Source organism: Paralichthys olivaceus, chromosome 11, assembly GCF_024713975.1.
Source record: "Paralichthys olivaceus isolate ysfri-2021 chromosome 11, ASM2471397v2, whole genome shotgun sequence".
NCBI lineage: Eukaryota > Metazoa > Chordata > Actinopteri > Pleuronectiformes > Paralichthyidae > Paralichthys > Paralichthys olivaceus.
The window spans coordinates 16,487,370-16,515,323 of record NC_091103.1 but is presented as its reverse complement, the minus strand read 5'-3'; the positions used below and the strand labels follow the sequence as shown (position 1 = coordinate 16,515,323).

The window sequence follows — 27,954 nt, the reverse complement described above, 5'->3', positions numbered from 1 at the left end:
GCCCCTGTGAACATCAAGGGTTTCTTGACTCCCTGTCATGCGGCACGCCATCTTAGATTAGCTTTTCGTCTTCCGGTGCTTCCCAGAGCCTGATTGGCGACTGGGGACTTTCGTGCTTTTGCAGTGCAAGCCTGCAAACTGTGGAATGACTTACTAGTTGAGATCAGCTACATCTGTTACTGCTTTAAAAGTCCCTCTAAAAATCCCCCTAAAGAGTTTTTTTAAAGAAAGCCTTCCTCTCTGGGTGAATGTTTTTGTGTTTAAATGATATTTAATGACTAATTTAAGTTTGTTTAATTGTATTGTTTTTTGAAACCTTTTCAAGAAGTGCTGTCCAAAATAATGCTGTTATCATTGTTTTAAATTAACCATAACATTTTATAGTTTCTCAGATATTATACAGACAGCTATGGTGACTTAGGAGGAAAGTATTATAACCTCTGGAGTTGTGGCTTTGTCTTTACTACTGTGCTTAACAGATAGATATTGTGCCAGCACAAATGTGATCCATGCTGTGAATATAAGAAATAATGCAAAACACAGAATAGAAGTTCACTATTTTATTTTCATGTATCTCTGGCAATGAGAACCTATTTTGTAAAAAGAAAACTCCCAGCACCAATATCTCCACACACCCGCCAGAGATTTACGAGTAACTTCCTCCCTCAAACAGTTTGATGACGATGGCCTCGTGGGGCTGCAGTTCCAGCGTGTACAGCGACGTGGACCCCAGGCGGTTCATTCCTGTGCTGGACACAAACACTCCGGCCTCAGGCAGACTCGGGGCCCAGGCTGGATCCAGACCGTGAATCTCAGGCCCAAGGTTGAGCAGAACAAGGAAATGGACGCAGCCCCAGGAGCGCAGGAACGCCAGGATGGTGGGAGATGAAGGAGAGGCTAGAGTGGAGTTGGAGGAGGATGACGAGGAAGAGTTAATGGAGGTGTTGAAGGGGAGGAAGGTGAAGCTGCCGTACAGAAGAGCTTCCTCTCTGGCTCTGGAGTGACTGAGGGAAGTAAAGAGAGCCACAGCTGCACGCCTTGCCTTCTCCTTATCCTGAGAGAGAGATGGTAGAGACAAGTGTCAGAAAGTTAAATATTACCTCAACTAATCCTTTGTTTCTCCAAGTAGAGCTTTCTATGACTCATTTGTTTAACAAGTCCGAGCAGATAAGACTTATTTGGGTATTTGTAGAGGGAATGCTGGTTTTATTACTCACTGTATGGGTGTCTGATGGTTCATTCTTCTGTCCTTGTGATGAGCCAATGTTCAGAGACGTATTCTGTGGCAGAAAGCTTTGATTTGGTATCAGCAACTTTTAAAATGGTGTGTGTTTCTTTGTTTGTTTGTTTGTTTACCTGTGTTTGGTCAATGTCTTCATCATACTTGACTGTGGGTGATCCTGGCAGAGTCATCATCAACACCAGGAGTAAATTCTTCAGCTCATGAGACGCTTCTCCTCCAATCTGCAGAAATACATTGCAGTTTCAATTAAGTAATCAGATTATTCGATAATGAACTTAATCGCCATTATACTGTTTTGCAACATGTAAAGAGTTTAGCCTCCCTTCATTGATTTGGCTAGGTTGGACGGAATAATAGGAACTTCACATCATAGTGCAGTTCAACTTCACCTCAGAATACATCATTCAAAATGATCACCAATAATAACTCAACGTTAGACTATTGTATTCTTGTGTTGCGCTGCATTAGTATCAGCTAGGTGTACCTAATACACTGCACACTGACTGTATAATGCATATGTCTTACTGTCCAGCTCGGCCATGTATCCTCTTCTTTTGTTAGCAGATGTGTCTCTATAGCGTGGGCTACTTCCTGTGCAGAAAGGGGCTGAAGCGACAATGGCAGAATTGACCTCATGACCACATCTACCAATGTTGTGTTTCTCTGGTCGGAGTTGTTCAGAGCTGGCAGGATGTCTTGCGTTTGTTTCACCACCACAATCCTGCAGAGATGCACAGTTACAATTACCTCGTCATTTAAGCGTAACACATCTGTCCACATCTGCACACGCACAATACCTCTCCTCCTCTTCCTTCGTGCTAAACTGCCTGAGGACACCTCTCCACTCCAGCAGAATCTGAAATGTAAATATTTGATTGGAAATACTGCTGCTTGTAAGAAAGTCCAAAGACATTAATGAATCAGTTGACCTTTTCTGAATATGCTGCATCTGTATCACAGATGGCAAAACCTGCCACACCCTGCTCCAACCAGAACCGCAGTGAATTCTGTGGAAATAATGAGGTCATGTTTTAGAAATCCAGCATGTCTGAGAACTAAACATTTGTAGCCTGAGCAGAGAATGGGTTTCACCTCGACTGTGGCTGAGAGGTTTGGTGGTTTATTTCCTGCTCCATATAGATCCACTTTACAGAAGTCTAACACCACTTTGAGACCTGCAAATCCAGTAAGAAAAACAAAACATTAATCCTAAAATAAGGCAGGAAGAACGTTCTGAGTCAACATATGCACGTTGTTGCTTTGCTCACCTGCTTTGTTGCTCTCTATGAGCAGATGTTGGATCTGAGGCAACGTCCCTAAACTTCCATCGGTCGCAGTGATGTTTAAAGGAGACGCCTCTTTATGGAACAGGCCCTCCAGGATTAGAGCTCCTATACCCAGGGACCTGAGGTAAGGAAGCTGCTCACACAGTGCTTGAGACAGAAGACATTGCAGAGTTATTGATATTTACCCATGTATCCATTCAATTAGCTATATTGCTTATCTGTTAAGGGTTGTAGTGGGGGCTGGAGCCAGTCCCTACAGGTCACAAGCGTATCACAGGGCCCAACGTCAGAGACAAACATTTACACTCACATTCACACACATAGTTCTGCAGAACTGAGGTCAGAAAACACAAGCAGGTCATTTTATCTTACAAATCTGTGCTTCTGTAATGTCTTTAATCATTTGTTGCAATTGTGTGCCCATCACTTTGCAGTGTGATAATGTGATATTACACACCAGTGAAAACATCACAAGGACCTTTAAAGATGTAAGAAATGTAGCTGCACACGCTGCTTGTAGGCTTAAGCAAAAGTAAAATCTGAATGTTTTTTAATGATTCAAATGTTTCCTCAAATTGTGGCGTAACAGTTTATTGAAAGACGCAAATTCATGAATGCAATTAATTTTTCTATAAATTACATAAACAGAACTAAGATGTGTAAAAATAATATATGCCCTCTATTCTTTCTTTTAGTCTATTTTAATGTTTTGTCTGTCTTATGAAATTAACTTACTTATCATCTTGCTGCTGGAGGAACAAGTCTTTAAATGTTGATTGATCCCTGTGGATTTGTCATTTATTAATTTAATTTTTTTCCTAAATATATAAATATGAACCTGAGTCTGAACTAAACTACTCTTGTATTTTATATATTCATGTCTGATTTATATGCTGTCTTCGTAGTGACATCTTGAAATGTGCATTGACCAGTTTTTTTACTCTACATGAACTTTTTTTGAAACCTGGTCTCCTCACCGGTGATGCCCTCTGACCCCACCGCCTCCATGTTGGGCTGCAGCTGGTAGAACACACACTTCTGCCACCACTGCAGCGGAGTGGCCACAGGCCGGGGACTCGTCACTATGATGGCGATGGACGTGGCGAGTATGGCGAGCCAGGCCATCCAGAACAGAAAGACCAAGTAGCAGCGCAGCCTCCTCCACCACGGGCCACCTGCCGCGGCCTCCAGCTCCGCCTTGGTCAGGGGCTGCCACCGCACCGTCGGCTCCGGCTCCGGCTCCGGGATGAGCAGCGGCGCCGTCTCCGAGCCGCCCACACCGCCCGACAGGCCGGGGCCCATAACGCTGCCGTACCCGGTGTCTCCTGCGTCCAGCGGCATCCTGTCCGTCTGCAGATGAGACATGACAGAGGTGAGGTGGTTTTATTTGAGTTTGTGGAAGCAGGCAGAGAGTTGTGCGTGTACCAGGGCGTCTGTCTCCTCTGGGTGCTCCATGTTCAGGCCTACAGATGTGACCAGCTGCTGCCTCTCTCACTGAGCTGCTCTGCCATCACAGTGTCCTGACTCACACACGTGGTTACAGCACCTGATGCTCTGGCATGATACAGGTCAGCTGACTGCCTCATACTGGCCTCTGATTGGCTGATTGGTCTCAGGTTGGGCCTGAAATCATTTCAGTGTCTTTCAGACAGAAATACTGTGCAAGTAGAATGAGAGGAGCCAAGTGTATTATCTGAAATATCTCAATCATGTTATTCGATCGAAAGTTAAGTTCGCTCATGTGCTAATGCTTATTTACAAAAATATGTTTATAATGTTCACAGTGAAGCTATTGACATATTTAAATATTTACATCAGCATCATAAGAACAGTAAGGATGTGTGGAATCTGCCTCTGTAGTTCTTTCACACGCACCTTAGGCTGAGACCTGTCTGGCTTCTTATTGGTTAGTTCAGTGCCATGAGTGTGAGAAGCAGGAAGTGTGTGTTGTAGATGTAGATGACCATTGTGGAGAAGAGTAAAGTGCTGCTCAGAAAGTGATCCGTCACCAAGCTGTTGTTCCTTTACATTAAGAGTGATCCAACTACCCCACATCAAACCCTCATGCACGTCCGACATGGTGCTGATGAACCAGTGTGTGTAAATAAATGTATATATATATATATGAGTGACAGATCATCAGTATAGTAGTCCACCATGTCAGACTTATGCATCTTTTGTATCAAAGTTTTTTACAATCCTCATATGCATCTTTTCTGCATTGTTCATCTGCAAAATAAAAGATATCATCTCTGATATGTCTGTAAAAGGCTCATATGAGCCAATATGTCAGTTGGCAGCTAGTGTGTGTTTTCATATTCCTTATAATTTCATAATGATTACTTTCATTGTATTAAGCTCCTGTTAAAAAAGACTATTTCGGGAACATAATGAATTTAAAGTCTGGATTTGGATGTGTCAGTACATTAGACTCACAAAACATTAGATGAAAATGCCAAAACTGCCTCCATCAATGAACCAAAACAAAGTTATTTCTGTTAGTATTGTTCCTTTAAAAGGTTTGCAGGTTTTAAAAGGTTTTTAACCGACAGCAGTTGTTAGTTTAGGGGCCTTCTAACAACCACTGACAACTAAACAGCTCACAGGTTGCTTGCTCGTCTAAATTCTTCCCAAAGACAAACTTACTTTTTCTTGTCTTCGCCTCTCGTCCTTTTTTTCTTCTTCTTTTCCGACTCCACTTCTTCTTTAACTTTCTCCACAAGCGTTTCCAGAGCAGCGCTGTCTCCGTTGAATATTTGAGTGATCTGACTTGTCAAGAGTGAGGAGGTGAGAAGGACACCGTCCAATAAAAGCTCTGCTCTGAGAGTTAAGACAGAGGTGCTGAGCCTCACCATACACTCGCAACACATTCTGAAGAACCCATGACAAGAGCCCCATAAAGACCCTCATGTGGTAGTTTTGACTTTGAACTGTATTGACAGTGATGTGTTTGCATGTGCGTGTTTGAAGTTTGCATTTAAGTCATATTTTGGTTCCCCGTAAATGTCACACACACTTAATGGTGCTTTGAATGAAGTGCAGACTCTTACATTCAAATACATATGTGCAGATTTATAGAGAGCCAAACAATGATAGATCAAGTTTTTATCATTTTAGCTTTTTATTTAGCTTTATCATTATAAGCAAAACAACTGTTCATTAATTTCATAAAAAAACGAAACAAAGCTGAATCAAGACCTGAAATCATTTAAAAAAAATACATCTGCAAGTATTTTTTAATGACGAAAAACATAATCTCACAGCCATTTTACAGTTACTGTTGTGTAATGATCCAGTCCAGTATACATCTCAACAACACATATTCTTTTTTCCAAATAAGTGGCTCTAAATATCACAAACGTAATGTTGTAAAAAGAAAGATTGATGAAAAAAAACACTGGTGATGGCATAAAGGATTCATTTCAAGATCTATCTATTGTTTTAAATTATTATTTGTGGAACAAACGTATCAGTGAGCTTTATCCGGCTGAACAGATCTGCAGGGGAACAACGTTTAAATCACATGGCGATGCAGTACATCACACGTCCACTCTAAAGTGTCGTCGGGTGCAAGTTTAATGAGCTGTGGGTGCTAATTCCTGGGAATAACTCTTGCATTTCCCCTTATTACACCCTCACCCCCACTGGTATCTCCCTCTTCAACCCTCTCTACATTCTTTTGTGTCTCTCCCTCTGGCTTTCTTCTCTCATGGCAAACATTTATGTTTTTATAACACGTCATTGTCGTCCATGTCACCTTTGCTCCTTGGCAGCGTTGTGCAAACTAAATATTTACTGAGAGACCCTGTGTTCCATCATGAGACTCTGATACACATGAAGTCCACGTGTGGGCCACATAAAGCAAGACCAAGTTTTTTTTCTGATGCTATTTTGGTGTTTGCATGTTGCACAGGGAGTGTCAGCTCATTAGATTTTCATATTTACAGTTTGTATACAGTATCACACAGTAATGTCAAGGAGCTGCCTCATACAGAAAGCATGTAATAAATATCCATCTGTCTCTTTCTGTAATAGTAAACTATTATCAAAAACGACAACAGCAGGTTTTCACTTAAATCATACTTTAATTCATCAGAAAGCAAATACTCAAAGAAAATATATTACATGAAGACTTTGCATTTGCTTACTGCTCTTCTAAAATGAACATGGGGTCTAAACTGGTCTCCGGGAGATGGTGAAGCCGGTGATGAGTCTGTTTTCACGGTAGCGGACTTAGCTTGAGTCCTCCTCCGATCCTTCGATGTCCTGAAATATTACAAGACAACAAGACCCTATGTAGCTGTTATTAAAACTCCTGAACTTTCTTCATATAAGTTCATGTTTTAGGAGGATATAATATAATATAATAACATGTAGCATGTATGTTTAAAAAGCATGTTTAGGAAGTTTGGGTGCCACGTAATGTTAGTATACACTTACAAGAGGTAGAAGTTCTAAAAAGTGTAGAATTTAAATAAGAATGCCAAATATTAATTCTTCTGTCTCCTTAAATGTGTTGATTTGTAGCTTTGCTTCATCCTAAATATGTGGAACATATTTTTCATACATTTTAAAATGGTTTTAAAATTGTTCAGTCGATCAACCAATGTATCGTTTCAGCTCTAATGATAAATAATTGTTTAGTGAAGAAATTAATCAGCAGATAAAAGTTTAGTTATTTTCTAGAGATACATTATTTATCCCTTAAAACTCTGCCAAACAATTTGTGTTTAATAATAATAATTATTATTATTATATTGTGATTGAATGAAGTGTATCTTACCATAGGCTCCTGGGCTTTAACAGTCAGGATATGTTTCTGATACGCAGCGATAATACATTCTCGTCTGCAAAGAAAGAAACAGTGGCAGCACATTACACAGGGTTCGCCTTTGATTTCTCCATGATAAAACATCTGTGTATTTTTCGGGCGATTGATCAGACTCACTTGCTGGTGATGCCACCTCCTGGTGGAAGTCCTGGCATCTCCTCCGCTGCCAGGAATTTGATCACATAAAGAAGGTCAGGGTCCTCATCTCTGGACCTCATCATCCGGATAATTTCTGTGAAGACAGAGTCAAAACAATATCATTTTAGGGAATGGCATCAAACAGAGGGCAGTGTGTTTTGTGCTGGACATTTCAAATATCTTACCTTCCACTTTCATATCAATGTGTTGCTCGAGCGCTGCCTCCTGCTTCAGTGCCTCTTGTGACACCTGGGGGGCGCCAGGGAAACAGATGATGATGATGCTCATGTTGTCCAAGCTGCCCTGAGGAGGGAGACACAGGATCAGTCCTACAGGTTTCAATAGAAGTAGTGAGACTGCTGTTTTCCCTCACTTCCCTTCCCTTACTTTTCTTTACATAATGAGGGTATAAATTGCACATCATATATATTTAAATATAAAAAGTTTACATTTTCTGCACTCAACCAGTTGTTGCATTGAAATGTTGCCTCTAAGTTAAGTCAGTAATGACTGTGTATGTCAAGGATTAACTCCCTCATGACTCTGCCATGATGCTTCTTGTGAAGCACTATGTAACTTTTAAGAAAAATGCTCCACTTATTATTAATATTATTATTATTTTCCAACAATCTACTTATATTCAATGAATTAATATTAATAAATAATAATTGGGCTATTCTGCCTGAATAATAACTATTACTCTCGCACTAAAGCATTGGTACTTTAACTTCATATTTCTACTCCTGCATGAAATCACATGAAATAGACCTGTTAATTCTCAGCGCGCTGAGCTCTGTGGATGAGGTTGTATTTTGTTTGACTTTATAAGTGGATCATCTTGTGCTGAATCATATAAACAGAGTTTGTATGACGTAATAATCTCCTCTGACATCACAGTGAAGTATTTATAGAAGGTAATGACTGTCCAAATTTATAAAGACATTGTGGCTTTGGGAAAGTGCACCTGTGAAGTTGAGCCACATAATAAATACGTTTTCACAGATATATCTGTGTAAGTGTGTGTATGTCAGAGAGAAGTAGCAAAGAATTCCAATTTAAAAGTTTATCTGCTCTTGGCTATCAATATTAGCTTCAGTTTAAAAATCCAGCACTGTCCTATGGCCTTTAAGGAAGTCACTGCAGTGTTTCAACCATCAGTACATTGGTTATTACATCCCAAATGCGAACAGAGAGGTGCATCATGTACTGGGACATGCAGTCTTTCAGCAGAGGCTTTAAGCCTAGGTGAAATAAATAGCAGCCAGGTTAACACCTCTGAGCTGCTGTGTGTTGAGCTCACTCAGTCCTAATCCAAGCCATGTGTAGATGCACCTCCCTCACATCCCATGTCCCAGGATGCCTTAATACACTTATTTATAGACAGACGGTTCCCAACAAGCATTAAGAAGACAGGAGAGATCTTGCGTAACAACCTCAGTGTAATTCCTCCTCACGGAGACCCAGCCCTCTACACTCCCACTTTAATGTAAAGCTTCCCATTCATAAATCCACCGTGTCTGCTACAGCACAGTCCAATGAGCTGAGTCTGAAAACAGAGGGAGTTCTGCTGAGCTAAGACATGAAAACACGTGCACAGGAATTAAGTATCTCAATGTAAATTCACTGGACAGTAATCTGTGAGAATTAAGAACTAGAAGTTGCTTTAAAAATATTTAAGTATATTCACAAAGTATTCACAGGGGGCTTTTCTATTTGTTTCTCTATCAATCTGTACATACAATTAAGATAATATAGTTTCACCCTGCTTTCCCCACATTTGTTATGATTAGTAGTTGGGGTCGTCCCTAAATATTTGTTGTCATTATTGATAATTTACTGATTATTGTCTTGATTGACTGAAAAAGTTGACTGCTTTAAATCGCTAATCTCAACCCAAAATATGTATTATTATAGAAAAATTTGCAAATCTTTACATTTAAAAAGTTGGAACATGTTTCTGGAACCTGATTATATTAATTATTGATGATCAAAATTGCAGATCCAAATCACAAATTTGATTTAATTAATCAACAAATTATTAAACTCTGCTTTTTTGTTAGCAGCTTTATTATGTCTTAATTAAAAAGAATTGAAAACTGTTATAAAAGCTGGCATCAGAGTTATGTTTGGACTTCTTTGAGATATTCCTGATTTCTATAATGTGTTGTTGTTGGATGAAATTCTATAAATGCGCGTACCTAGACAAGAGTTATCATTCAAAAATTCAGTCTGTTGAAATGAATAACTATATGCAGGAATGGGAACAGAAGATTAGAACTTGGTCTAGAAAAGATATCCATGCCAACTCATGGTAATAATGAAACTCATTCAGTTGCCTTGATGCTGGAGGAACTGTGGTAAATCATAGGTTTCTGTCTGATGTTTTTCTTCCTCAACCATTTGCAGTTTTCCAATTTATTTTCAGTTTACTTTCCCTTTTTCCTGGTGCAACGTTGAAAAACCAAATCTGAGTGAATGTTTCTCTGTTTTTTAAATCATTAACCAAACCGATGTTTGAATGTATCTGTCAGTTTCAGATTGTTTTTATCAAAACCTTTGTCTTTTATTCCTGATAATTCTTATTCATGCACCTTATTTCATCAGCATTCTGTGGCCCAATGTCTCACCTTATAAAGGCAGAGGTCAATGACTTGGGTACAAATCTCTCTCAGGTCATCGCACACCTGCAGACGGTTGTGCACAAAGGCACACAATTCCTCATTACCGATGGCGTCCCACACGCCGTCACATGCCAGGATTAGGAACTCGTCTTCAGGCGTCCTCTCCAGCTCGTACACCTCCGGCTCCGGCGACACTAGCTGCTCAGTCTGCGGCCTCCAGTCCACCTCCTTGAAGTCAAAGTCCCCCAGTGCCCTGGAAACGGCCAGCGAGCCATTGACTCTCTGCAGGGTCACTGAGCCTCCGGCGTTCTGGATCCGCTCCTTTTCCCTGGGATTGAACGGCTTGTGGTCCTCTGTGTAGAAGACCACCTGACTGTTGCGGCAGAGCAGAGTGCGCGAGTCCCCACAGTTGATAAAGTAAACGAAACGTGGTGAGATCATGACGGCCGCCGCAGTGGAGCCGCTACGATCCCAGTTGTCCTGGCGAGCCAGTTTGTGCATGTGACGATCGATGTCCAGGAAGCCCTCACGGATCCCGTCCTTCACCTGCTCAGAGTCCTCGCTTGCTTTAACCCCACCTGTGGAACATGGGGGGCGGCATTCGGTTTTAAGACGGATTTTACACACATACTGTAGTTATTGGCACCGCCATGTTGGTTTTGTGGTCAATGTACATGGAAAATGTGATCTAGGGGTATTGTGCTGGGGTCAGATTGTTGGAGTAACTGTGGCTCAGTGCAATAACATGGCCGACACGTGTTAGAGAAACCCAAATGTTCCCTCAGTTAACATTTATTTATCTAAGAAAGCACGAACAGTGTCCCATGTTTATTTATCTGAATTTTAATTCTGTCTCTTTCCAGGATGTACCCTTCCTCTCGCCCAATGACAACCAGGGATCGGCTCCACACAACCCTTAAAAGGATGAGCAGTGTAGATAATGGACGGATGATTTTCAGCTCACTCCTGAATATGTCAAATGTGAAACCTGATGAATGAATCAATGTCAGCAGCTGAGTTCTGTTCTGATCCCGCCCCCCTGAGTCCTCTTAATCACGTTGCTCTCTGACGCACAATGCAACTCAATATTGTTTTCATTTAGAAAATGACTCTCATTGTAATCAACTGTTAGTTAATTATATAAACTGTGACATGATAAGTTTGTGTAGTAATTTCCTCTTTATATCAGTAGTGAGTTTATTTAATCTGCTCGTATTCAGACTTGTTCATCATGTATCAAGTCTGTTTCATGTGCTTAAAGCAGAGACATCTTTTTACTTCAATTAATTATAGTCAATCATTATTTGTTTCATTTTGAGTATAGCACATAAAATATTATTAGTAGCAAAACTTACAGTATTTATTGTTCAGTTTATTTTCTGCTTTTCATTTCAATTCATTCATTTCAGAGGTGATTCCCTCACAACTAATAACTAATAGCAAATCCAGTGCTCATCATTGATTACACTGATCTCATTGGTCCATTATTGTACCCTACCTGTTGCCAGGACGTGATCCAGCAGGTTTCTGGAGCAGTACTGTGCCACGGTGGTCCCGGCATGTCCGTCAAAAACAGCAAAGTACCCCCACTCTGTCAGGTCCCCCTTCAACTGGGGCATGCAGGTGTGTGCATCCTCCATCTGTGCCCTCCAGCCCTGCATGCTCGCCACAGCATAGTTCAACCCAGACTGTGATCCCCCCTCTGACACATGCTTCTCGAGGATGGGATGGTCCAGGTACGGGCTCGGCATGAAGTCCTCCTCGTCCAGACTGTCCTCCTCCCCAGACCCCGTCTCCCTGGACCCTCCTTTGAAGAAGAAGGTGACCATCTTCTCGGTCTCTTTGACCAGCTGCCGGAGGAAAGAGGGCACCTCCACATTGCTCGCCCGCCTGGCTGTCCTCATCGCTCCACGCAGCCTGTGCTCAAGCTTCCTGCTCGACCTGGCGGCCGCCCGTCTCTTCCTGGTGCCTCTCCTCCGGCCCTGTGTTTTCCTCAGCAGGTCCAGCGCAGCAGTTAAGCTGTGTCACTCCAGCAGGTAAACAGAGATAACTTAAACTAAGAATGATCCTGTTAAAGAAAAAACTTCAAACTTATTTTTCTGTTGAAAATGATCACAGCCATTTTAAATCTCTCAGCCTGCTTGTGGTGTCAGAGAATCCGTCCTCTGTCCTTTTTAGTTTTTGAGAATAAGAGGATAAGACGTCTTTCTCTGTCTAACTCTCTGATTATGTGTCTCCCTCCTTCTCTGCTGTTGCCCTCCTGTATCATCCCAGCTCTTCTATTGGTCTATCTATTTCTGTTGATTTATCCCTCTGCTCTGCCCCCACTTCCCTCTCTCCCTCTCTCTCTCACTCTCTCTGATTGTCCCTCTGTGCTACTCTGCTGGATAATCACCTGGCCTTCAAGGCTGCCTACATGACCTGTGTCTGCACACTTACTGGGATTATGACTTCAACACAGACACAGAGGGATCTCTCAGTCAGTGGACTCTATATAGACATACAGTATATACTGGTAAAGGTCCAGTGTGTAAGATTTAGGTGAAAGGGATATATTGGCAGAATTGTAATGTAGAATAATCCTGATGATGATTTCACTAGTTTGTTCCATCTAAATTGAATGATTTTTTTTTTTTTTTACCCTTTTTACCGCTTTTATTCAAATACCGCCATGTTTTTTACATTAGTCCACATTGGACAAACTAAACACCTTTTGAGTTTTTACGACAACTGAAGTCTACCACAGGTTCTTTTTCATGTTTGGAAGGGGAGGGTGAGGTGAGGGGTGTTCAGCTGCAACATGCAACTTCAACACTAGATGTCACAAACGTCTACACACTGTAACTTTGATATATATATATATTAAATCTAAAAAAGTAGGAATTATGATTGTTGATTTTCTTTTTATAAGAACATTTTAAGTGCTTTTAAAATATAAATAAGATAATAAAAGGGGCAAATTTAAAACGCACATACCAGCTTAATTAAAGACAAATAAATACAATAAAACATAAAAGCAAGCTTTAAGTGAATAGATCAAAGAAAAAAGTAAATTCTCTGAGTTAAATAAGGTTTGTTCTATAGTTGTCTCATGTGCCGGTGTGTGTCAGCTCAAAGATGCCTTGTACTGGTTCAGTGACTCGTAGGTTCCCTGTGGTCCCAGCATGCCTTGTCTTTATCCCATTAACTTCTGTGTATTTGAAGCCACTGACCTGGTTTGCATGCAGCCACTCTGATTTAATAGTGTTAAAGACTATATGTGTTATATTAAGTTTGTTCCCATCCAGCTATAGGAAGGTCTAAACCATTTATCAGCTGATGATGGTCTCTGCCAGAACTGTTTCACATGAACCATGTTTATTTATCCTGGTGCACACAGAAAGCAGTATGGTACAGGAAGGGCATTCCCCCAAGACTCTTGATTTATCATGAGTATAGAGTTGTTTGTGATACAGTGACCAGATGACTGGTAGAGTCTGTCTCTCTCTCACCACTTGTATGTGTAGTGAAAACTATAAATAGACTTATATAATTCCTAACAAATTAGACACAGACATGCTCAGTCATTCCTTCTCCCAGACCAACTCTGAAAAACGTCAACTTAAGTTATGGTGAAAAGAGAGGCCATGTTGTATGTTTTCAATATGTTTTGTTATTCCTTTTAATTAATTCTAGAACATGCCAGTGCCAAAAAAAAGCCTTATTGATTTATCAGTTGGCCAATATAACCTTTTCCAGAGATCTGTATCAGTGTTTATGTTTGCCAATATGAACTTTTATTTTAAAGTAAATGCACAAAAAAATATTTGTATTTGTTTTTTTAATATCTTTTATAATGTTTTTGTTTTATAAGTGTGGACACTTGAATGGTCAGTAGAATCATAGAACTGTGAGGCAGTGAGTTTAGATCATGAACCAGTGGAGCAGCATCAGTTTTACAGATGAACACTGCTGCCCCCTATGTTTCACTGCTGCACAGGACTCACTCCCTTTTTTTTTGTGAGTATTTTATTTAGATTTTTAAACCAGTGTACAACCCACATATTCTGCACATTGACAATAATAAAACCCTACTACACATTACACACATCACAACAATAAATGTACAGACGTGACCACAAGATATAACAGGCCTCACTTCCTGTGATTAATAAAGCTTTTAGTTGAGTCTACATTATTTATACTCCAACTTTTATCATCAATCTAATAATGAATTTGATATTGATTGTAATATTTATTATTAGTATTATTTTTATTATTATTAATATGTATTCAATAGAAATTTGGAGAATGAATTGTAAATCTAAAAGATATTAAAGCTGACAAACCTCACATGCGTGTAAGGATGGAATATATGTATGTATTTATATACTCATGTTCATATACATTATACATTATTAATGATAGCTACTTTTCTGACAGCCTGAGCCTATAGGGTCCAGAGATGAAATCACACGATGAGGGAGACAGACAAAGATAAACCATGAATGGATGATGACAACCGGCTCAGACAGACAGCGGGTACCCACTCATGCTTCTCTCTCTTTCTCTCTCCTGCTGTAGCGTACAGTACCGCCACCGCTGCAGTCATCACAACATACAAGCAGCTGAAGCGCAAGAGGAGGGGGGAGGATGCTGGAGCGAGGCAGGGCGGGGCTGCTGAGTGACAGAGCGGAGGGCAGGAGAGAGAGAGGAGGCTGCTCAACAGACGGCCAAGAAACAGAGGGAGGAGGAGGAGAGAGAGAAGGAGTGTGTGCATCCACAGGGTGTGATTGCCGGCAGCAGTGGAGGGAGGGGGGGGTCTTCCAGACTGGATGGGCCCAGCGATGCCTTGATGGAGTATGGGCCAGGTTTTAGGATTCTCCCACTGCCGTGAGTCTGCTTTTTTATTCTTCTTCCTGCTGTTTGCTACTGTGCATTGGTTTATCTCACTACACAAGCGTCATGCATGTTCCAGCTCATCATCTCTCCTTGCTAACTGCTGCTAGCCCACCCCCCTCTCTCCTCTTCCTGCCTGCTCTCCATCCCTCTCTCCTGCTTCAGCCTTTAATAAACACTTGGCTGAACGGACGGATGCAGAATCATCGGACCTGCTCGTTGATGATTTGCAGATTTTTCCGTGGATTTGTGCAAGCAGGCATTTATATGATGCAAGTTCTTCTAACCTCTAGGCTTCTGTTATTCTTTCATGCTTGTTTTTAATTGTATCTTTCTGCCTCAACATTCACCTGATATTCTCTACATTTGAATGACAGTGATATGAGTATTTGCATGTGTTCCTATTTATATACAGATAATGTAATGTACAGATAATGCTGCATTCATTGCTCAGCCTGGGTTGATGCATTAGCTAATATCATTTGGCTATCTAATATTGTGTAGGCCTTTACTCCTGCACTTTAGCTCTGGATGGAGATTCACTGACCTGTGTACAACTAAACATGTCCCGTTCCTGTGATCTGTAGTCCATATACTTTACTACTATAGTATATTATATTTACGATATATATTACTATTAAATACTAGTTTTATGTTTATGGCATGCCAAGTTATTTAGTTTTGAGGTGTAACTTTTCTTGATTTGGGTTATTGACAGTATTTACAATGATGCTTTTACTGTTTTCTGTGAGTTATTCAATCACATAAAGCTCAGTTCACGAATCTGAACAAGGTACTGCAGTGTTAGTTGGTGTTTTTATTGTATTACCTCTGCAAAGAAGGGCTGGCAAAGAGGTCATGTTTACACCCCTGTCCATTTGTTTGTGGCTTTGTGACAACTGAACGGATTTCCCAAAAACGTATTGAAAGGATGGGACGTGGGCCAAGGAGGCATCCATTTAATGATGGTGCAATAAAGTTCCAGATCTAGGAATTCTTTATCACTCTTGATAAAATATGAAGATGAGGCATTTTCAACGAATAATTCCGGGATTTTGATGAAGAAAACCAGGCATGTTAAGGAGATGGGTATTTATGAGTGTGTACAATTTGGTGCAGATCACAATGAAAATCCAGATCAAGTGAATTTAGATGTGGTTTCATAAGGAGACTGCTGGGTCTTGGCAGAGGTATGAGGGCTTTTCTAGTTAATGATATGAAACAGTATCTTGTATTGAGGTGTTACATTGGCTGATTTGTGCCATTGACAATATTTAAGTGACCACAGTTTTCTGTGACATATTCAGTCAGTTTGAAAATGATGAAGGTGATTTTGTCTTATTCATCATTTACTTTGAATGTTTTAAGTCACACTATTAAGATGAATGTGAGACAGTGGGAGGAAAGAGTTTGTTTTAAGTGGAAGCCGCAACAACACAAATACAATGTTCTTTCTTCCAGAGGAATATGGCTCTGTGGCGTCCACTCCAGACTCGACGCCTCCGTGCACCGATGGTATGAACACACACTCACAAAACACTTAAAAAACAAGAGATTCCTCGAAAGCTTTATGACACATCTTTGATTTCAAACTGTCTTTGAAATGAATCCAGCTAAACACTGTCCTCTGTCATTTAACTCCAGATCCACAGGTTTGAGAGGAACTGGCTGTTTTTTGTACTCAAATCAAAGAAGGTTTTTCTCTTTAGATGTCACACACCTTTTTCTCCAGACATCAAATAACACACGGGTGCTTTCAACTGACTTTCAACTATTTATTTATTAAAATCAAAATCCCAGGTTTACTTCCATTGAATGAACTGTGTTGTGAATTGCTTCCTGTGTTTACAGTTTTGTTTATTTACTCTCCACTTTTTTTCTGTCTTATTCCCAGGCGGAAACGAGGAGTCGGAGATGTACGAGCTGCAAACAGCCAGGGAGTGGTCTGAAGACGAGGAGGGTGAAGACGGATATCCAGATGATGATGAGGGACTGGCTTCATCCCCGTCCATCTGGGGCACGCCACGTCAGAACTCCAACGAGCTGACTTTCTCTTACATTGCCATTGCAGAGGCCGAGGCAGTGGGAGCCTCGCGACACCACCGCGACCGGCGCAGGGGCGGCTCACGGGGAAGCCGCACCCCTCTGTTCCGCACGGACACCTTGGAAACACTCCTGGACTCCCCGGATGTAGACTGGGACCCTCAAGTCTTCCTCAATCAAGAGGAGGAAGAGGTAGCATCAGAAAGTAGTGAGCAGGAGAGTGTGGAAACGAGGATGGCGAGTGCAGCTGGAAGGATGGAAAGGGAGCAGGATAGACAAACTGAGACTATTACAATTCAGCCCTATCCCCAAAATCTGGACACGGAGACTCAGGGGAGAGACACAGAAATCCAAAGAGATGAGATTGACAGCAGGATGACCCAGATCGTCCAGCCTCCTTCTCCGACCCTGTCTTCTCAGCAGCAGAGACCCACACAGCTACTTGAAGGTGAGTGTCTTTGCCTCCAAACAAATGATGCATCATTTCAAGTGGGCTGCATAGTCCCGTAGATTTAAAGTTCTCTCCCTCAAGTTCATTACTTTGCCCATCAGTCTGAAACACATTGAGTTGAGTATATTTTCAGAGGATGCTTCCCAACTGAGCTGATGTTCTCCTCCTCATAATTCCTCCCTCTTCTCAACCTGTAAGCATCAGTCCAGCCGATTATATAGTCTGAATTATGATGACCTTTGCTTGAGCTTCAAATTTAATTTAATTTGTTTATTAATGGATTTTTCAGGGTGACTATTCTGACCAATGATTTTCTTAAACTTAATTTATGTAGACACAATTAAACGCTCGTCTTTTTACGTGGATCTTTACTCTACCACAATACGTAGTTCATGGAAATTGTGCTAAATTAAAAAAATGGCCATTAAATTACAATGCCTTCAAACGAGACATTATAGATAAAAAAACTAAAGCATTATATAACTATTAATAAAAATGCACATTCCTTTTTGTAAGAAATGCTTCAAATAAGGAATATATATAAGAAATGTTTATTAAACTACAAAAAAGCTTTTTTTCAGTCTAAACACTTCTGATTTAACATCAAAGTTGTAGTTTAAGTTGAGGATACTCAACTCAGTAGTGCTGATGTCATCATAATGGTGACATCATTTTCTGTTTCCCAGCAGCGACAGCCTCGCCCACCCCTGAGCCCGAGTCCCCCGTCATTAGAGAAACCATCTCAGTCAAGCTGCTCACATCTGTACGACCCAGCGGCCCGGCCTCCTCGCCTCCTGCCGCCGTCAGTCTAAACTCTCAGGAACAGCTGGTCAGCGATCACTGGTTTTCAGCACTTAACCTATCAGAGGACCCGACAGTATGCATCCATATAGCAGGTACAAGACCTTTACATTCTCTTCATTCCTCACCTCTCCTTTGTCCTTCTACCTTTATCCTCCTTCCGCAGCTCATTGCTGAGTGGGATCCTCTCACTCAGCTCATTGATCAATACTTTAAATAAAGAAAATATCAGATTTCACTATGGACCTTCAAGAGCAAGGAGACAAATGTATCCCCTGATCCATCCCACCCCAAACCCGGAAGTGCTGCATTTCCATTTTGTCTCCACAGTAACCTGCTCACTGGATCTCAGTAATGACTGGCTAATTGTGGAGAGAGAATCCCTGTTATTGGCTGACTTTTTCCTACTCTCACTGCTGATAACAGTGTATTTCTCTCTGTGTGTGTGTGTGTGTGTCTGTGTGTGTGTGTGTGTGTCTGTATGTGTGTGTGTGTATGTGTGTGTGTGTGTGTGTGTGTGTGCGTGTGTGCGTGCAGGTTAATGGGACTTTGTTGACAATGTAGGAGTGTGTGAGACAAAGATAATATCCTGTCTTCCAGCTTGATGGCACTTTAAGTGGACTGTCAGTCAGAGTGGAGCTCGGTCTTATTTTAGTTGATGTGAGGGTGGGGGGCAGTAAACCCTCACACTGTTGATATATGTGGGGTAAACCTGATGACAGAGTTTAGGGGGCCCTGAATAAATAGCACACATGCATCTATCATGTTTTTGGTTAGTTTCAACACTTTTTTTTCTTTATATATTAATCTTATAATTTTAGCATTTGCATCAAAGTTTTTTAAATGATACCAAATACTGCTTGATGTTTTTTTATGTTACAAGCTAAATCCATTCATTTCAGCAGGTACTTGCATACTATTGTCTTATTGTCCAGGTAAACAGGTCAAGTAAGTCTCGTCCAAATCTACAGATAAATAAACATTTTGTTGTTTGACCTCAGATCTCCAAACAGATGAAGAAATCAGAAAGTCTAAATTGCAACTTGCAAGCATACAGATCTCCTCTTTTGACTTTTTATAGTGAAATAAGTTTAATTTACAGTAGCATTTAATTTTACATTTACAAAAACATCCAATGATGTTAAAACAGTCTATTTAACTTAATGCAAGTTAGTTTAAACACAATAGAACACACACAGTCAAAACTGCAGACTATAAACTGCTAGGACTGCTAACGTCTTATGTGAAATGATACAATCAAATGGATCACAACAAGCAGCAAAGGTCAATGTCATCCTCTTGAGAATAAAAAACAAATTAATGATCTATAGTTATGTATATTACTCCTTCCATCTGTTATCTAAACCGCTTATCCTTTGAGGGTCGGGTTCAAGATGCAAGGCACAGCCAGCATACGCAGGGCCAACATTCAGAGACAAGCAATGATTCATTCTCACATTCACACACACAGTCAATTTGAAGTCTCTAATTAACCTCACACCAATCTGCACGTCTTTGGACTGTGGGAAGAAGCTCCACAATCAAAGGCCCAGTTATGTGAATATATATTCTATTTATATTGGATGAATAGTTTTCATCACAGATTTCCTTTGGGAGGCCTCAGACCCTCCCTCCCAACCATGTAACTGTTGGCACCAAAGGATTTGTCTTGGTGACAGCAGAAAATAAATCTTGCTTCTCCTGTTTCAGTTGTTGGATGAGACATTAATATGCACACAGCTCTTTTATAACTTTTATAAAAGTTCAAAGCTATCCCACAAATTCATTCTGCTGAAGAGTGAATGCATCCTTTTAGGGACAAGGTTGAGTGGTTTTGAGATTTTTGTGTGTTTGCCGTGAATCATCTCAATGTGTGAGGTTCTTGGAGTCTTGAATTGAGGGGGGCGGTCCTGCAAACAAGATTATTTTTGGGCTGTAAGGCCTTTGGACTGCTGAGTGAGCAGGGGGTGGCCAAAAACAGCTCAGAGGGACGAGGGGAGCACAGCAGGACAGAGAGAGGGACAAGAGGGCGTGAGGGGGGAAACACTGGAGCGACGAACAAAATGGCCAGTAAAGGTGAGACAATGGGCTTTAAGAGAAAAGGGGATAGTTTGAGACAGCAGTGTGTATACGTCGATGATGTTTGAGTATTTTAAGACAGGCAGCTAATGCAAAGTGCTGCGGGTGAAAAGAAGAGAAAAACCAAAGATTGAAATGTGAATGGGTGGAAATCACTTGTAGTGTTTAGTCGTAAACTCTTCAGCTGTGTGAGTTTGTTGTAGCAGAGAGAAATTCAAGGCTGTCGGGGTTTCTCACTTTCCCTTTGATCAATTTCACGCAGGGTCTCTGGAGACAGCAGCTTCCGTCAGCTCGAGTCTCTGTATCAGTTGCCTTGATTTAAATTAGCACCAGCCATTCAAACGATGCAGACCTCTCATGTCGGGGTATGCCATTTGCAGATTATTGTCGTTGTGCTTAAGATCTTGGCCAGCTAGATTCTCTGACATTCCTTACTGCAGCACCACCAGATGACCTCACACAACCTGGGCCAAGTGAAATGGATATTGATGTTAAAGTGAAATTGTGTCACGGTCGGTTGGGAAAAAGTTTGATTTATTTCCTCATTGGCTGGTCAGCCCATTGCTTGATTGGATTATTGATTTCTTCATGCACTGCTCGAACAAAGTTAAGGATTCATGCACTGTAACTGTGGTATAGAGATTGGACAATGACCTGTGTTTTACGTGGTGAGCAGTCATTGCAGTGGAGAAGTAACTGCCTCCTTACTAGAGCCAAATACTTCTCTCATTTCTGAGTCATTTACTATGACTGCGATGAGGTCCACTTGAAGCAGAGTAATGTTAGTACAGCAGAACAAGTTGAAGTAAAGGTGGAAATAGAAAGATCCTGTCCACCCTGAGGGCACTTAAGGCTATGATATTTATTAAATCTAATAATAAACACGTGTTACAGAAATGCTGCAAACATTTGAGCTGCGTGTTAAATTGAGAAAAAGACAATTTAGGATTTGAATTTGATCATTTGTGTGGAGTTTAAAGAAAAACAGAAAAAAAATTATTGCCAAAAATACGCTGCTTAGCTCTTCATAGCTCATCTTAGCTTAGCTTTGCAAAAATAATACAGTACATGCCTCCTGCAGAGCTGTTGCATTGTTGCTCCACCCTATTGTGTTTGGTCTGTAGTTCAATGCAGTGTCCATGTCTCCGAATGTAGGAGTGTCCCCATATGTTTAACATAGGCATTGTCCCTTCCAGCACCAGTGTTCTTTTATTAGTCCATCACATGAGTCACCTCTCTTGGCTCCATGTGCTGAGTAACCACGTCCCAGAGTGACATCATCATGAATCATAGGCTGTAAAGATGGACGACGCGTCTCCATTTCACTCTACTTCCTCCCAAAACAACTAATTAAGACCAAACTTACCAGAAAGGTGAACTCTTGAACAAACATCAGTGGTAGGAACGTCCTAAAATGACAAAAACCATCATTGGGAAAAATTTATTTTATGTGTACTTTTACTTTTTAGATTAGTCCATGTCCCATTCATTAATAAAGAGGAGGCAGGGTTTACGACCTAAACTGCATCCATCCTCTAGAGGGCAAGAAAGATTGGCTTCACTTTTGTGGAGTTGTCATGTCATCTATCTTTACATTATGGTGTAAACATAGGTAACAGGTGTGTTCCAGGAGCATCATGGGTATTAATTGTACGCACAGATTTTTATACATAACCCACCTGCTGACATGTCTTTGTATGCAAAGCACAAAAAACGTATACCTGTCTGATTGTCCATCCCCAGACAACACAGAACTACTGTAAGGCTGTGTGCTATAGTTTATTTCATTGTCGTATAAAGAGAAAATTTTCATTTTTGAAAGAATTCAAGCATTATATAATTTTATATTATACTGTATATACTAAATTTATCCGCTCCAGTTGAGTGTGACTTTATGGACGCCTCTGTCTCCACAGCAGCTGTTGCTGGGTGACAGAGGGAGAGGGAAACCAACAGGGTGTGGAAAAGGGGCTGCTGAGGGTCTGACGTCTGTCAGCAGGTGCTGTGAAGGCCTGAGTCTAAATTATCCTCCACCTCTTTCATCCCAGGGCTAAATTTAGCCCGGGTCGCAGCCTGACGCGTGCTCATAGCTGCTGTGTGTCTGTCCTCATGCTAAATGCTGGAAATCCCTCACTGAACCAGTCCTCTCACCTCCCATCCACTTCCTATTCCACTCGTCTTCCCGCCTCTCATCCTTCCCTCAAGATGAAAAGGCTGTGGTCGGACAGAAGCTGAGGAGGCTGAGGTGTGATGTTGCTGCAGATGGTCTTGGAAGTTTGCAGTAATCCACAATGCTGTCAGATGTGGGCAGCTAGAAAATCAAATGCCTGAATTCACAACGCTACTTTTTAATTTGATTTTTTCATCTCAGCTAAGCAAGTTAGGTTTTCAGCCCGTTTGTTTGTTGGCAGGATTACGCAAAATCTACTGAACAGATTTCTACTGGACTGAGTGTTTTCTTTTTACTTAAGTGTGGTGAGGGATCTGGTGCCCTCAGTCTGTGAATAATTCAGTATGCTGTCTCTACCCTGGTTGATCTCTGCATTTCATTCATTCGCACTGAAATTCTCTCTCTTTCCTCTTCCACCTACCTTCCTTGTCTTTCAGTGATGGACCTGATCTACTGGAAGGACACAGAGCGAACAGGCATGGTGCTGACAGGGCTGGTGGTGGGCCTGCTGACCCTGTTCCAGCTCAGCATCATCACTGTATTCTCCACAGCCTCTCTGGCTGTTGTGTGCGTCACCATGTCAGTGCGCATCTACTACCAAGTCCTCCACGCCCTCAAGTGGGGCGATGGAGAGCACCCCTTCAAGTAAGATCAAGATGTTTTGATTTTATGTAGTCAAGTGCAAAAAAAAAGAAATCAAAGGGAACATTCACCAGACAGGGAGGAGAAAAAGGACATAACACATTTGGATCTACTTCATTAAGTCACAGTGCCTTAATGTTTTTTTCCAAACCCCAGTGCCTGAGTTAATTTAGCCAAAGGCTTTTTGCAGCACATTTAAAAATGCACCTGTTATAGTGACTGTTCATTTGCTGGATTATACAAAAACTACACAATCGATTTTTATGAAATTTTAAGGGAAGAACCCATTCAATTTATGTGCAGACCCTGGATCAGGGGGCTGATCAAGGAACCTTTTTTCCACTTTCTTAGTAGTGAATTTTAATGTAGTTTCAAAGGGAGACTGAGGTATGTGCACTACTGAGTGCCAGTTAGTTGATTTTATTGCTGTTACATACATATTTGTAGTTTTCCCGTTATACTTGCCTTGCAAATATTCTCGTTTCCCTGTGTATTTTTTCTATGTTCTGTTTTTATGTTTACACACCACTTTGTATTTCTGTTTTATAAAGTGCTACATAATTATAGATATTATTCTTTATTGTACTATTGTGAATTATTATTAGTCCAGTAATAATGGGTATTATTTGGTGGGGGTTTCTGTTTGCAAAGCTGAGGTTGTGTTGAAGTCCATGCAGTTAAATCAGTGTTTAAATAAGGTTCATAAGAAACATACTGTTTCACTGTCTGTGCTTGTGTTTTAATGCTTGTTTTGTTTTGTGTTCCTTAATAAATAGAACACATGAGAACAAACTAAAGGGAGAATAAAAAGCTGGTGGTGACCGAGCACAATGAAAAGCTTTGGACACTGAAGCAGCAACAGGAGGGGACTTATCTTTGGGTTTGAAGGATTGCAGCCAATGATCATGAATCAGTGTCCTTAAACATCATTATTTCTTAGTAAAGGAATGTAAAGGAAGAATGTGAACTCAATTCTACCGATAGACAGAAGAAACAATGTCTCTGTTCATTGTATATTCTTCAATCTTTGTCAGCCTCTCGTGTCGTCTCTTTGTTGTCTCGTTTTTCTCCCAGGTCTTACTTGGACCTGGACATCAGTTTCACTGGAGAACAGGCTGAACTCTATATGCAGAAAGCCATTGTCATGACGCTGTCGGCTGTTGATACTCTGAAGAGACTCGTTTTTGTGGGAAACCTTTTTGACTCCCTCAAGGTGAGCCAAGCCACTGTGTGTGTTCGAGTGTGTGTTAGTGTGTGCAGGCCGCCCAGTCACTTGTTTACTCGCTTAATCATCTGTCCTCAAAGATTTGCCTTCCTCTGTCCAGAGCCTCTCATTAACTCAAGCATCAGTCCATCTTTGCTTTCTTTCATTTCTCTCCATCATCTGTCATCTTCCTCCCTCCATCATCTCAGCTGCCCCCATCACTGGGGATGACAGCATCGCCATGCCCACTGTCTCTCTCATTACACTAACTCAGAGTTGAAGACTCTGCTCCTAAATAATGGCAATGACAGACTGTCTAAAAACATATTTTGGGTGATCATGTGGAAGTACTCAGTTATCATGGGGGGGAAACAATTATTTTAAAATTAATTTTAATTGGTACGAACATCATTCACTCTTCTTATCTATGTTTTTTGTTTTTATTGTTTGCATTTAGACAATCCTTGATGTTATTTCCCTAAAATCTAATTCCTACAGACTATAATTGTCAAATAACTTCTGATGACACAACAACTGCACAATTTTATTTTCAATCACATGAAATGGAGGCTGTAGTTCAGGGGGTTTAGAAGCAGCCATAAATTGTAGCAGTAGCATTTTGAAGTAGATTTAATGGCAAATTGTACAAATGATCATAATTCCATGATACTGACCATTGACTTCAATGTGTACATTTGTTCTAGTTATATACTATACAATTTATTTGTTGCATTTAATTTGTGTTTGTTATTGACTTTAAAGTACAATACATGCCTGAGTGTTTAAAGTTATAAAGTAGTACATCTATACTGTTCAGTCATTGTTATAATATGCTGGGTATCATTTAACAATGAGATCTGTTTAAATGTGAAATTATTTGCCAGTTTTGTAATGGTGTGTGATCAAATGAAGAGGATAGAAGAGGATATGCATATGCATTTTTGTATTGTAATAATGTAATGTCAAAATGATGGCAGTTGGTTGGTTAATCTAAAAAAGTTGTAATTAAAGTCATGTCCATGATAATAATGATAATAATACACTTCATATAGCAAGAAAAAGACAACATTATTTAATATACTTTTTAAATGTCAAGCAATCATTAATTAAATGCAACACAAGAAAAGTCCAATAGGGTGCAGTAGTATCTGGAAAAGGTATTTTTGAACTTTGCAGGGTCAATTTCTCATATGTGAAATATTTGAAGGATCCTCGTGTGTCCAACCTGTAAAATCAATTATTATTTGTGTTGTCATTTTTACCTTTGAGTTCATTTGAAATGTGATGTAGAATATATGTATATTTATACATTATCATATTAATGACTGCACATCATATTCCAGCAGAAGGCCTGTCATATATTCACAGTGTTTCAGTACTGAGCAGACAGACAGTTCACAGTAAATGGTGAGTCAGTGTGAGGTAACTGAGCCCCTGAATCTCAGGACCCTCCAGTCTCAACCCTGACCTGTCCGGTATGTGACATGACACACTGGACACTGTGCACAGAAACGCCTGGGATGACCTGGAGTCTTTTTCCATCAGATTCAGGGGTGTCCCATATCAGGGCAACATTGGATCCCACACACAGCAAGCCAGCCACTGATATAAAACTATATTGGGAGTCATACACTTGGAGCAACTTTCCATCATCAAAAATCAGCGTGGCTGTTTTTTTATTGAGTGTTGTATTAGACAGCATGACACAGTGCAGTTACATGAGGAACACTGCGAATGATTTACTGTTTCCTGAAAGAATGAGAACCACATGTCGCCGGGCTGCAGGGTTTTCTTGATCTTTAGGAGTTAAACTAACTCTCTGCAGCTGTGTCTCTGTTTTTCTTGGTCGTAGTTCCTGGTCCTGATGTACCTCGTGACGTACCTGGGAGACCTGTGCAATGGCCTTACTCTGTTCATCATCTGTAAGGAACACATTATCTGCTGGAAATCTGGAGTCTGCTAACCCGAGGTGTTTCTATCATTTGTAACTTCTTTTCTTTCTCCTCCAGGTGTGATTGCTCTCTTTTCCCTGCCACTTTTCTACAGACAACGCCAGGTGATAACTGTCACGTCATCGTTTTTAACATAACTTTAATTATTCCTTCATTTACAATTTGTGAACATTTATTTCATTCTGTTTCTGTTCTGTCACAGGAGCAAGTTGACAAGTTCATTGTGAATATCCAGGCCAAGATTGACAACATCAAGGACATGTGAGTATGGCTCCATCTTCTGGTAAAACGGTGCCATCAACAGGATCTGTCTGAAAACCCACACTTGTATAGAGTGTAAAGGAATGCATTTAATAAAGACATCAAACTATTTAAAAGCATGGAGACCTACTGTAGATAATGGTGTCTTCCTCTAATCATTCATTCATTTCAATCACTGGACAAATCACACATGTGGGATGTGAGCTGGATGTCTGCAACCAGGTTGACATATAAGATGTTATCATGAATGCAGTATATTCATGTAGTGATAATACTTCATTTGATGGTGTTGTATGCAATTTTATTCTCACCAATAATGATCTCTGGAGCTTTTACTATCCACTGTGTACTGTTTAGACATTATAATAATATTCATGCAGATTCCAAACACCAGTTTATAAACTCATTACTGCCAACTATTGGGATATGGCTGTGGAGGAGGTGAATTTTTAGATGCATTTTCACATAGTTAATGTACTGAACTCTCCTCTATTTCTCCTCCACAGCTTTGTAAGACTTGCCCAGGGCGGTGGCCCTCCTCCTGACCCAACTCCTGGTGGCGCCAAACCCAAAATCCAATAAACACTGATGAACAAGAACTTTCAGACAAGCTCCAAGAGTTACAGGCTGTCACTCAGATGTCTTACCCAGCAGTCTGTGCTCAGGGCTCAGAGAACAGAGCCTAAGAGACTGGGGGAAGGGATGTTACTTAAACGGACGATGAAGATGAGCATGGTACTTTACACTCTAACTGTATTTAAGTTATTGGGTCGTAGGTTGGGGTTGGGTTAAAATGAATCAAGGTGAAATCAAGATGAATGAATCCCTGATGAGACTCTTGCTGCTGATGTCAGAGACGATACAGCTCGTCCTGTGTGACCGTCTTTGGAAACACTCGTTTTTAAAATGTAAAACTGACTAATAAGTGTCTTAGATTGAGCTTTAGTCCAAATGAGATACTAAGACCAGAAACAGGGAGTTCTCACACTGACGCCTAAGAAAAGGGACGTCAGTTTTCAAGGGTTGAGGTAAAATAACAGAAATCATTATTATTCATGGCAGCATAAAACTGGCAAATAAGAATGCATGTGTCGGCACATGTACTTTTCTAGATGCATATTCGTTCTCATGAGAGTTTATCTGTGTGTATGTAAGTATGAGTGTGTTTGGGTGCGTGGAATTCCTGACATACCGCTTGCTGAAATATTACCCACAAGCAATTAAAGTCGCATTTCTTCTTTATTTTCTAAAACTTTTACTTTCTTCTCATCCGCACCAACATTCACTTTCATTCACGTGATCATTTTCTTTTTCTACTGGTTGTGTTTTCTCACATTTCTCCATTGACTGTCTT

General features: G+C 40.6%; 3 protein-coding genes and 1 long non-coding RNA gene across 7 annotated transcripts; 2 read left to right on the top strand and 2 right to left on the bottom strand.

Moving 5' to 3' along the window:
* Positions 1-545: 545 nt before the first annotated feature.
* LOC109630296 (amino acid transporter heavy chain SLC3A2) lies at positions 546-4,114 on the bottom strand. The gene is made up of 10 exons (XM_020088409.2): positions 3,955-4,114; positions 3,507-3,879; positions 2,512-2,676; positions 2,336-2,418; positions 2,173-2,250; positions 2,041-2,099; positions 1,769-1,964; positions 1,357-1,464; positions 1,218-1,280; positions 546-1,054 (listed from the first exon to the last, which is right to left on the bottom strand). The coding sequence occupies exons 1-10, from the start codon at positions 3,982-3,984 to the stop codon at positions 647-649; spliced, it is 1,563 nt and encodes a 520-aa protein (XP_019943968.2). The 5' UTR covers positions 3,985-4,114; the 3' UTR covers positions 546-646.
* Positions 3,766-11,753, top strand: LOC109630299 (uncharacterized). Its single transcript, XR_011244461.1, has 3 exons — positions 3,766-3,901; positions 10,983-11,124; positions 11,628-11,753. It is a non-coding gene; the product is annotated as an uncharacterized lncRNA (long non-coding RNA).
* On the bottom strand, positions 6,595-12,023 carry ppm1na (protein phosphatase, Mg2+/Mn2+ dependent, 1Na (putative)). 2 transcript variants are annotated; one of them, XM_069533759.1, is made up of 6 exons: positions 11,618-12,023; positions 10,126-10,697; positions 7,684-7,801; positions 7,478-7,592; positions 7,313-7,376; positions 6,595-6,821 (listed from the first exon to the last, which is right to left on the bottom strand). In XM_069533759.1, the coding sequence occupies exons 1-6, from the start codon at positions 12,021-12,023 to the stop codon at positions 6,804-6,806; spliced, it is 1,293 nt and encodes a 430-aa protein (XP_069389860.1). In that variant the 3' UTR covers positions 6,595-6,803. The 2 variants fall into 2 exon arrangements, with proteins under 2 accessions (XP_069389860.1, XP_019943974.2); XM_020088415.2 differs by having other exon boundaries at positions 6,595-6,795.
* Positions 12,013-27,842, top strand: rtn2a (reticulon 2a). Of its 3 annotated transcripts, XM_020088411.2 has the most exons (11): positions 12,013-12,155; positions 14,683-14,991; positions 16,459-16,512; positions 16,892-17,488; positions 18,178-18,387; positions 22,979-23,186; positions 24,258-24,396; positions 26,240-26,309; positions 26,397-26,443; positions 26,542-26,600; positions 27,107-27,842. In XM_020088411.2, exons 2-11 carry the CDS (start codon positions 14,961-14,963, stop codon positions 27,180-27,182), a joined length of 1,491 nt encoding a protein of 496 aa, XP_019943970.1. In that variant the 5' UTR covers positions 12,013-12,155; positions 14,683-14,960; the 3' UTR covers positions 27,183-27,842. The 3 variants fall into 3 exon arrangements, with proteins under 3 accessions (XP_019943970.1, XP_019943972.1, XP_019943973.1); XM_020088413.2 differs by lacking the exons at positions 12,013-12,155; positions 14,683-14,991; positions 16,459-16,512; positions 16,892-17,488; positions 18,178-18,387 and adding an exon at positions 20,234-20,368; XM_020088414.2 differs by lacking the exons at positions 12,013-12,155; positions 14,683-14,991; positions 16,459-16,512; positions 16,892-17,488; positions 18,178-18,387 and adding an exon at positions 22,485-22,616.
* Positions 27,843-27,954: the final 112 nt, after the last annotated feature.

Coding starts and splice junctions, on each gene's coding strand:
- rtn2a (XM_020088411.2), top strand. CDS start 14,961: ATGGGCCAGGTTTTAGGATTCTCCCACTGCC. Junction 17,489..18,177: donor ACCCACACAGCTACTTGAAG/GTGAGTGTCTTT, acceptor TCTGTTTCCCAG/CAGCGACAGCCTCGCCCACC. Junction 26,444..26,541: donor TTTTCTACAGACAACGCCAG/GTGATAACTGTC, acceptor GTTCTGTCACAG/GAGCAAGTTGACAAGTTCAT.
- LOC109630296 (XM_020088409.2), bottom strand. CDS start 3,984: ATGGAGCACCCAGAGGAGACAGACGCCCTG. Junction 2,419..2,511: donor CATAGAGAGCAACAAAGCAG/GTGAGCAAAGCA, acceptor CTGGATTTGCAG/GTCTCAAAGTGGTGTTAGAC. Junction 1,055..1,217: donor AACCATCAGACACCCATACA/GTGAGTAATAAA, acceptor TCTCTCTCTCAG/GATAAGGAGAAGGCAAGGCG.
- ppm1na (XM_020088415.2), bottom strand. CDS start 12,023: ATGAGGACAGCCAGGCGGGCGAGCAATGTGGAGGTGCCCTCTTTCCTC. Junction 7,377..7,477: donor GGAGGTGGCATCACCAGCAA/GTGAGTCTGATC, acceptor CTTTCTTTGCAG/ACGAGAATGTATTATCGCTG. Junction 6,796..7,312: donor TTAAAGCCCAGGAGCCTATG/GTAAGATACACT, acceptor GTAATATTTCAG/GACATCGAAGGATCGGAGGA.